Consider the following 10,750-nt stretch of genomic DNA (forward strand, 5'->3'; position numbering starts at 1 on the left):
TGTGTATTTTTTCAAATAGTTGGCTCTGTGTTCTGCTGTTCAGAGGAATGAGGGCTCAATGAACAGGACCCTGACCGCCCATCTTCAGAGGAACTTTCATTATTAATGGCTCACGGCACCCTCTAGTGGCAGTATTCAAAACTTGCTCTCCCTTCAAAATATTTACACGCGCATGTGGGTGATTCATTTAGTTTGTTTTTATTAAAAACAAAAGTAGACAACAATATCAAAAATCACATAAAACCTGTTTCTGGAGGTGGCAGACTGTAGAAAGCTCCACTGCCACGTATGAGACCACTTTAGTAAAGGTGCACAGTGAAGGACAGACACGCTGACACCTGATCAGCTGCAGTACAGAATGTTCTGACTACCACACACAGTGGTCCTCCTCTCCCTGATGAACACACAGTGGATACATTTATATGTGTATTTACAGTAATGAGCAGAGAACAGAATGGAATGGACAGCCTGGAGGACAAGTCTAATTTGGATAAGTGTCGTGTACAGATGTTCACTGGTACACATCCAAATAAAGGTCAAGTTCAAATGGAAGTGATGTGAAGGTGCCCAGCTCTACAGCAGACTTCAGAGCTGTAAGGCACAAGAATAACACTCAGATTAAAAAAAAATACAGTGACTGTGAAATAAGTGTTAACTAAAATAATCTGAACCTCTGGGACTCGAGTTTAAAAAGTGAACAGGCTGATGTGTGACTGAGCAGCCTCTCACGTACGCATGAGTCATATTTTGACACTACACACCTTTGAGATGCTCAAAACTCTCTGTGACCTTCTACATGTGGGGGAAACTCTGCTTCGGCTGCGTCCTAAATCCAAACGTGTTGACATTAACATGTTCAGTTGATTAAAATACTGTAGCTGCAAAATTTGTTGCAGATGACATTTTCCTCTTACAAAAGTCAAATACGTTTCATTTATTACTACGATAACATGAAGATAACAAGTAGAAAGAAAACATAGGAAAAAAAGCTGCAATCAGAATCTACATATTTGACTGTGCACATACAGAAAAGGTTTGTTTTTGAGTCCTGATTCTGGCTGATCTCTGCTTGGAAATTCAAAACAAGACAAACATCTCATCTCTAATCTTCCTCCATGAACAGACATAACACAGCTCACATGCTGTGTGAGTGTTTCAGTGTCCAGCATTGTCAAAGACCAGGTCATTTAGCCTCCTGTCCGTTACATCAATCACCATGTGACGGCTGAAACCACCAAACAAAAATGGGCATTCTGCTGGAGGTGTGCTCAGTGACGCCTGGGGCTGACGTCACGTCCGTTCTGATGAGTTCTGGCGGTGGAACAACTGTGATGTGAGTGTGGCGGCGATGTTCAAAAACTGAACCTACAGAGAAAAAGAGCGGAGCTTCAGAGTCCTTCCAGAGGTTTGGATGAGTTTCTGTTCAAACTGCGGTGAAGTGGTGATGTTTGGAGACCGCAGCCGCTGCGAGGGAAAGCTCCGCTCCTCTCGTTCTCATAGGTCAAATTTCTACGTCGCTCTCTTTGTCGTTGTCGTGGTCACCGTCGTAAAACTCGTTGGCCGCCTCCGGCCTGAGGAAGTGACATTATTGACACCCAGTCAGACACAGGGACAAGTCAGAGGGAAGAGAAACGTCCTTTTCGCTGCCGCTTAGCATCGAAGTGTACTGACCTGGTGTAGTTTTCCTCGCCCCCCCTCTCGTCGGGGTCGGGCTCGTCGTTGCGTTCGTAGCTCAGCATGTCAGAGGGAACGTCGTGGATCTGGACGCTGGGCGCGTGGTTCAACATCTTCAAGTTCTCAAACACTGTCTGACGGATCTGCTCCAGATACTGCAACGACATGCACACACGTTACAGACTGCACAGTGGATTTATGTGATCTGTTATCTTTATGTGCTCAACACACAACTGTTAGCATTGTTAAAGAGCTTTAAATATACAGAGGTGATGCAGCTCAACACTGACACGTGTGTGCTGCAGGCACTCGACTGTATCATAACAAATAAGTGTGTTTCACCTGTCTGGAGTTCTGGTTCTCTATCCTGGTGCTGACATCAGGGTGCAGCGTGAAGTCTGGAGCAAAGTACTCAAAATACTCTGCAGAGGACAGAAACAAAGGATGGAATCCAGAGAGGTTAGGAAAGGGAGAGACGTGGTTTTGTTTTAACTTATCTTAAAAATGATTTCCACTGAATTCTCCCTTGAGAAATCAGGTGCGCAGATGTAAATTCAAAGTGTCACTGCTCTCCCAACAGGTGGCAGTAAAGATGGAAAATGCTGCCCACACTTTCTCTGAGCCACAGAAACATGACAGGACTCTGATCCTGAAGCCCCTCTGGGCAACAAGCAGACACACAAACAGTGACGGACTCACCGCTATAAGGCAGCTCATCGCTGATGGATTCATCCAGGAGCAGAGATGTCTCAAAGGTCCTGCAACAGAACAAAGCAGCCATGATTTTAATGCCAAAGCCTCATGACCACTGTCAGCAAAAAAAAATTAAAATTACTATTTGCATGGTTTGAACTTGTGTGTTTTTTTTAAGAAGGAATAACCAAAAGTCATGTTTGGACAATTTTAACAGCCCCAAACATAATACATAGACGTTTTTGACATACTGTCAAAATTGTTACTTCTTCACATTCTGTTATTTCATTTTTTGAACATTTTACATTTCTAAGTTCTTGTCTTCCACAGTGCTGATCAGGCTACCTACCAGCAGCGAGCCACGTTCCTCACTGTGTATCCTCCTCCTCCCAGCACCAGCAGAGGAATCTTAAAACTCTTCACAAACTCCACACACTCACTGAGACACAGGGAGCACAGCAGACAGACATTAATCCACAGATGAATTCATTGTTACTTCATTTAAACTCTAAACGTCATCTAAACATAACATGTTGGCATTGTGCACGCAGTACATGCAATATGCTGTGTTAATACCAGCGTTAACACGAGTCAAATCACATCAGTGTTTACAAAGACAACATGTGTGACACATCAAAATTCTATGACATGCCGTTAATCAGAGGGAGAAAAGATGTGATTATCATGTGATCTATGACCTGGACCATGAAGCCAGGTTAGTTTGTTAGCCAGCGATCTTTGGGTAGAGTTACCACAGTCACAAAGCTGGCTCACTTTTAACCCTGTTAGATCACCATGGTAACCTATGCCGCATGGCAAACCTGCATTGCAGCAGGTTCACCTCAAAGGGTTAGATCAAAACCTGAGAACAGCCTGACCACTGACCAATCAGATCACTGGAAAAGTGATGGGTGCATGATTAAACAGATCACTGGACGACGTTCTAAGTCCGCCTTACCCGTGTCCTCGTATGCTGAGGTTGAAGCAGCCCAGTCGGTCACAGCCCAGAGAATCTGCTCCACACTGGAAGGAGAACGACACACAGCGATCATCCCACGATCCCCTGCAGCCTGACAGCCTGATAATTCATTTTATCACGGCCAGATCACACTAAAACAGAAGCACCGACGCTTCCTCACACACACAGACCAAATGATGCATTAGAGGAGCAGGATTACTCACTGACCTGTAGAACGATGCAGGTCGGCTGGTAAAAATCCACCACCTGTTTAATAACCGGCTGAAACAGCTGCCTATAACCTGAAAAAACACACACACACACACACACACACACACACACACACACACACACAGCAGTATGAATCTCCAGAGTGACTGACACATCTGCAAAAAAGCTTTTACACTGAAATCATGAACTTAGTGCAGGAAGTGAGCTCACTCTGGTCATCGATGCCGTCTCTGAGAGGAACATTGAGGCAGTAGTAGCGGCCACTCTCTGCTCCCACCTCATACATGTCACCTGCAGCAACACACACGCATACTGTATTAATACACACCTGGACAGAGACAACACAGTCCTATCATACCGCATTAAAGCAGCTCCCTGTGCACAACTTTACAAAGAAATCAGAGTTGTGAGGAGCTGGTACTGATTTCATTTTATTGAATGAGTACAACTTGCTCTACAGATTTGTTCACCATTGCATAGTTTTCCATCCATCTGCGTTGCTGTACCTGCCCTACATTTAAATGAATGGCTGAGCACATGAAGCAGCTCGCACCTGTTCCTGGAAAGAAGTAGTTCCCATATTTGTGGAAGGACACAGTCATGACGCGGTCAGTCAGGTAGAAGGCTTCCTGTACGCCGTCACCATGGTGAATGTCTATGTCGATGTAAAGAACCCTGGGGTGGTACCTGTAACACACACACACACACACACACACACACAGCTGTAAAGAGAGAAGCAGACGCAGCAAACACCTGATGAAGGTCATTCAGGAGCATCCTCTTACTTGAGCAGCTCCAGTATACTGATGACGATGTCATTGACGTAACAAAAGCCTGAAGCCTGCAAACACAGAACACTCGTGTTAGCCCTCATTCACAGGTGAATGCAACGTGTTACAGGACTTTCTTCTGACCTCAAATTTTTTGGCATGGTGCAAACCTCCGGCCCAGTTGATGGCAATGTCACAGATCTGTAAAATAAAGTGGAATGGGATCAACACAAGGTCATAAAGTCAGTCTTCCAGTCGTGCTGCAGCCACGTTGCTGCTGTTTCAGTTCACAGTGACGCGTGAACACTGACGGTGGAATGTGCAGTGATTTAGGTATCAGCTGTGAAACACGTTCATCTTTAATCACCAGCTGCTGAGCAGAAACCACACAGCAGGACAGGAAGTTGTCATGGCAGCAACCAAAATACAACCCTGTTTCCAAAAAAGTTGGGAAGCTGTTTAAAAAAGAGACAGAATGTGATGATTTACAAAACACTGAAACCCCATATTTAACTGAATATAGCACAAAGACAACTTATCAAATGCTGAAGCGGAGAAATGTCATTGTTTATTGAAAATCATATCCTCATTTCAAATTTGATGCCAGCAACATGTCTGAAAAAAGTTTTGGATGGTGGCAACAAAAGAAAAGTTGTAAAAAGCTAAAAGAAAACAGCTGCAGGAACATCTCACAATGAATGAGGTTAACTGCATGAGCTCAGGAAGACTTCCAAAAACCATCGTCTGTGAACACAGTTCATCACTGCATTCTGCAAGCATTCCAACAGCACATATTCCATATAAAACAGTGTTACACTGGCTGCCTGCAGTCCAGACTTGTCATCCACTGAAAATGTTTGACACATTATGAAACATAAAATCATACATCAAGCAGGAATGAGAAAACAATCCTCTTTCTAAATGACAGCAGTTGATCTCCTCAGTTCTCTAAAGCTTACAGAGTGTTTTTAAAGAAGAGGTGATGCAGCAGAGTGCTGAACATGAGCCTGACCAACTGTTTCCAGACATGTAGCTGTCATCAAATTCTAAACGAGGTTATAATTTAAAAAGAAAATCTCAGTTTCAACATTTGATATGTCGTCTTTGTGCTCGTTTCGGTTTAATATGGGGATTCAGTGTTTTTGAATCATCACATTCTGTTTCTATTTACATTCCCAACTTTTTTGGAAACAGGGTTAAACAGCTAAAGTAAATCAGTGCCTGTGAAGCTTGTGACAGTGGAACTGTCTCACTGATTTAAATCATGTTTGCGAGTGTGCTTGCATTGCATTGTGTGCGTGTGTGTACGTGTGTGTGTGTGTGTGTGTGTGTGTGTGCTACCTTGTGGTTGAGCTGTGTGGCTCCCTGTAAAGAGGCTCCTGTGTATCTTGAGCAAAATTCAAAAAGACCTGGAAACACAGGACTGAAAGAAAAATACAGGCAGGGGGTGGGGGGGTGGGGGTGGGGGGGGGTGTATGCTGTGACTAAATTGCACTGCATGTCAAAAATATTTAACAACTGCAGACATGAGTATTTTCTACACTCTTTATCTGAAAAACGGTAACACTCACCAGTCATCTCCGACATTGAAAGTGTTGAGGCTCTTTGTGAAGCCCTGCATGTTATTGGGGCTGACCTTCTGGAGGAAGTCGATGTAATCTTCAGAGTGGAACCGACACATGTCATGCTGAGACGCTTTGTATGGCTTGAACACCTAATAAGAAAAAAGACTATTTTAATAATGCACAGTATGAAATGTTTTGTTCGTATCATGCTCATGAGCTTTGTCCTTCTTTAATCAAAAGAGTGAGTGTTGAGTGAGAGAAGCACCAACAGGGCGTGAAGCGCTAACAAATCTCTGCACGGCTCACCATCATTTTCTTGTAGAGTCCATAGTGCAACACCAGACTGTGAGTCAGAGACAAACGGTGAGGCTTCATGGGATGCCCAGCACCTGACGTGTGCACGCACGCACGCACGCAGGAAGACACACACACACACACACACACACACACACACACACACACAGTTTCCACATTATAGTGCAGTTATTTCACTAATGGACTCACAGTATTACTGACAGAATGACACGGTTGTATTTGTTACACTTACAGCACGAAGGATTTAACAAAACTAAAATAATCTTTAATATCAAGAGCAGCTCTACTTTTTATGACCAGAGTTACACAAGTGAAGACTCTTTTGTTTTGATCTGAATATCTTTATCCTCGTGTATTTAAATGTGACGCTCCAAAGCGGTCACAGTGAAAGCTTTAAATGCAGGAAACGGACACAAAGTGCTATATTATTTCAATCCAGCTGTCAACATTAAATTATTCTTATTGTAAGCTATTGCAACTAGTACAAATTGACAGTTTTAAACCACTGAAGCTGCTATGGCAACAATGTATACATCACAAATGTTAAAATAGGGATATGGCGATCACAGAGTGAAACATGATCATTCAATACAAATCAATGCACATAACTGGTAACATAACGTTAGTTAGCTAAGCAGGTCAGATACTTTGAAATTTGCACAAAATGTAGCCATAAACATGAAAATGTGCTATAACGAAAACCAGTACAACATATGTACAAATGTATTGAGAGACAGTGTGAAGTACGAAAAAATAAATACAAAAATAAAACACATCACTCAAGTTATTAGCATGTAGCTAGCTTACATTAGCGCCATTCCCTTTGTAGGCCTGTGCACTACCGTCACCAAACTCACCGTAATGAAAGTTTCCCACGTCTGGGTCATAAAAATAAGATGTTCTGTTGGTCATTCTGAACGAAATATCTCCCGGCTTTTCGAAAATCTGTTCTCGCAGCTATAAACCCCACATTTTCCTTTCAATTAGCAGATAGCCGCCATGGTAAACAGCGACTCTTTCGTCATCAGACAGCGACAGTGGTGACGGAGAGGGGCGGGGCAGGAAAGGATGCGACAGACAAAATAAAAGTCACACTTTTACACCCCGATATGAAATAAACAATCAAAGGTTGTAATTTCGTTTACTGAGACTATTTTCGTGTAAACTGTCGTTTCTTTTGTTATTTTACAGCTATTTTGAACAATTATTATTATATTATCTACACATTTACCACCACCTCTTTTTACTACGGCACGTTTTGATGAACGTTGTGTTGTAGAGGAAATCCCTGAAAATTTGCATTCGTCAAAGATAGAGCTGCTGCTCAACTTTACTTTAGTAAGTGAAAAGTATTTGAGAGCATCAAGTTACAAAAAGCTGCTCTTTATGACGTGAAATCAGCGCGCACTTTGTGTTGAATTTGTTGTCATACTCATTTTGATTTATCACAGGACACATAATACAGGTGTATGAATCCCTTTAAGCCTCCAATCAATGCTCCCGTAAATGGAGATTGGCCAATTAATACAATGACAGAAAGGAGCTGTTAATCTATGTGGTGCTTTCTTCTGTGCATATGTAGCGTTGGCAAATTGATTTTATGTTCAGCAGACAAAATATGAAGTCATACATCTATTAAAAATGCAAACTATGTGAATTTAAATCAGTCCTTTTGTGGGTATTTCAACATATGATGTAACAGCCTGCTATAAGAGCTTTAGTAATTGAATCGCTTGCTGTAACAGATCAACCAAAAATAATGGGGGACCCCTTAATGGTTTGAATGTCTGCCTCATTATTGTTATTAAATTATTTGACTGACAGCAGCAAAACGGTGCAGGTGAAGAATCTGTTTTGTGCTGACTGTGTCCAGCTTGTCTAAATCATCATCATGTAATGTTTACCATTGAGCTGTCGTCAAAGGATTTCTATAGTGTTACAGTGTTAATCAGCTGATTTCGACAGCATGTAGTGATGTCAGGCAGAATAGCATGTCTCGGTAATTTTGAGGTACATTACTTGAGTCCAATACATCTCAGAGGTAAATGTTGTACTTTTTACTGCACTACATTTATCTGACAGGTGGAGTTACTAGTTACTTTAATTAGGTGACTTAAATTAAGATTGTCACCTACAGAACATACCATGTTTCCTTATAAATTAAAGGAGTGAGTAGCATTTAGTGGCATCTTGTCGAGGTCGCAGATTGTAAATAGCTGAATACTCCTCAGCTCACCCCTCCCTTTCCAAGCATGCAGGAGAATCTACGGTGTTTGTGAAACTCACGAAAAACACAAAGTGTTTGGTTTGTCCATTTTGTACTGCTGTAGAAACATATAGAAACAAACTTATGAATCAGCCAATTGGCAGAAAATTTATTGACATCTACTTTGAGAATCATTTTATTTTTCATGGAAAAACATTGTCATGGTTCACAGATGTGAGGATTTGCTGCTTTTGCTTTCAATGATTTTAATCATCTGTATTTATGTGGAATCATTTAGATGTTTGGACTGTTGATTGGACAAAACAAACAACATCCAGAATGTCAATTATCCTTAGTTAGAGTCATACAAAACATTCAAAATGAGCTCCACCTGCTTTTACATGAATGACTAACAGTAATCTAATGATAATATCTAATGGTATAACAGTTTTACTCTTAATACTTTCAGCACATTTTCCTTGTACAGTTTTTACTAACATGTTCAATGGAGTACTTTTACTTGTAACAGAGGACTTTTGCACTGTGATATTAGTGCTTTTACTCAAGTAAAGGATCTGATTTCCTCCACCACTGCTGTCTCCCCTGTCTGTCTGTTTTCCTCCACCCTAACCCTCCCTGTTTCTTTCCACAGTAAAGAATAAAATCTGTGTTTTTGTGTATGTGTGTGTGTATGTGCATGTGTGTGAGATGGCAAGAGCAGATGTGCCTGAGAGGTCTACCAGCACACCCTTACACAGACAGGGTCGTGTGTGTGTATGCACAAACGTGTGTGTATGAAACTCTGTGTATGACAGCTAAACTGTTGAGAGAATTAAATGTGATTTATTACACCCTCCCAAACGCTGCTATCTACAGGTCCTGTGCACGCGCGCACACACACGCGCACACACACACATACACACGCACACACACACACACACACACACACACACACACACACACAAACTCACTAACATGCAGTCACATGAACCAACAAAAGGAGGAGCACAGGAGGACTGAATGATTTGTCAATGATATGCTTCTGTTGTGTATTCTCTGGAAATGCAACTCAAATGCAAAATGGTTATTTTCATTATTGATTAATCTGTCTGATTTTTCTGGTGAATCAATTCATCTTTAGTTCATTAAAAGTCAGAAAACAGAGAATCTTCACTTTACAATGATACGAAACAAACTAAAGCTGCAGGTCCTTGTAGTTGAGAAGGGTTGACCAGCAAATGTTTGGCATTATTGCTTGTTAAATAACTTTGACAATCAATCAATTATCAACATTGTTGTCAATTAATTGATTCTGTGTTTCTTGGCTGATCATTGAATCGTCTAATTATTACAAATATTTTTTCTTTTCTTGTGATTTAAAGTTAGGATTTAGGTTGTGCAGACTTTTCCTGCTGTTTTGCGGCACCTGATAGAGGGATACTCTCTTAAGTACATGGAGTTTGGTGACCCAGCGTGTGATGATTTACACACTTGTTTAATCTTGTATGCTTCATGTGAGCTGAAGCATTTTTAAACTCACTGAAGCCTATTTTCATATAATTAATGTTAGATGCTTAGTTAAAGGTTCTCCATGGAGTGTTGACCAGTATTAGCTCTATTTTTTTGTGCTGGTCCCATTTTGTTTGCTCTCGTGCACACACAGGGTTGCACATGCACACAGGTGATGCAAAACACATTCCAGCCAATGGCTGGACATTTTTTCACTGATCAGTAGGTGGTAACATGTCAACAAACACACCAATGCACCAAACAAGGCAGTGGAAAGAAGGCTGCAAGCCAGTAAACACAGATAGGAATAACACAGGTCATTGCTGAGGAAGGAAATGTATTCAGTACATTTGCTAGATGTCAAGGATTCGCAGTGTGTTTTGGTGAGAAACTCTGTCTGTGAGGGGAAATGTGTGTGTGTCCAAGAAAGCTCCACAGGGCAGCTTTAATGACAGTATCAGATAAGATGCTGAAGACATCACCCTGTCGTTAGAGGACCTGGAGGTCGTATTTGTGTCCGTATCTGACAAAGATGAGAATGGCTTCAGTTTAGGTGGATCCATCCTGTACACGTCAGGCTCTAGAACACATAAGGAAAGCTGAATTGGATACAGATTACATCAGCACAGATTAGACCAACGCAAAGATATTTTATTAAATCTCTGTTTCCATGCAAATAAAAGTTTGACTCCCCATGAAATCACTGTGAACACGGCAACATGTGTGTGTGTGAGAGAGAGAGAGAGAGAGCTCATCCATGACATCCATGAAGAGTGTGATGGAGAGGCAGGCATTAATAATCGTTCATACAGTCACACTGCCTCGCCTT

General features: G+C 41.6%; 1 protein-coding gene across 1 annotated transcript; it reads right to left on the minus strand.

The window, feature by feature from the left end:
* Positions 1-182: 182 nt before the first annotated feature.
* On the minus strand, positions 183-7,245 carry hdac3 (histone deacetylase 3). Its single transcript, XM_076739464.1, has 15 exons — positions 7,064-7,245; positions 6,198-6,280; positions 5,898-6,040; positions 5,668-5,749; positions 4,471-4,527; positions 4,342-4,397; positions 4,110-4,243; positions 3,767-3,847; positions 3,554-3,627; positions 3,326-3,390; positions 2,717-2,806; positions 2,374-2,432; positions 2,017-2,096; positions 1,672-1,829; positions 183-1,571 (listed from the first exon to the last, which is right to left on the minus strand). Exons 1-15 carry the CDS (start codon positions 7,116-7,118, stop codon positions 1,502-1,504), a joined length of 1,287 nt encoding a protein of 428 aa, XP_076595579.1. The 5' UTR covers positions 7,119-7,245; the 3' UTR covers positions 183-1,501.
* Between the last annotated feature and the right edge of the window lie 3,505 nt (positions 7,246-10,750).

The sequence above is a fragment of the Chaetodon auriga genome, chromosome 9 (genome assembly GCF_051107435.1).
Source record: "Chaetodon auriga isolate fChaAug3 chromosome 9, fChaAug3.hap1, whole genome shotgun sequence".
Lineage (NCBI taxonomy): Eukaryota > Metazoa > Chordata > Actinopteri > Chaetodontiformes > Chaetodontidae > Chaetodon > Chaetodon auriga.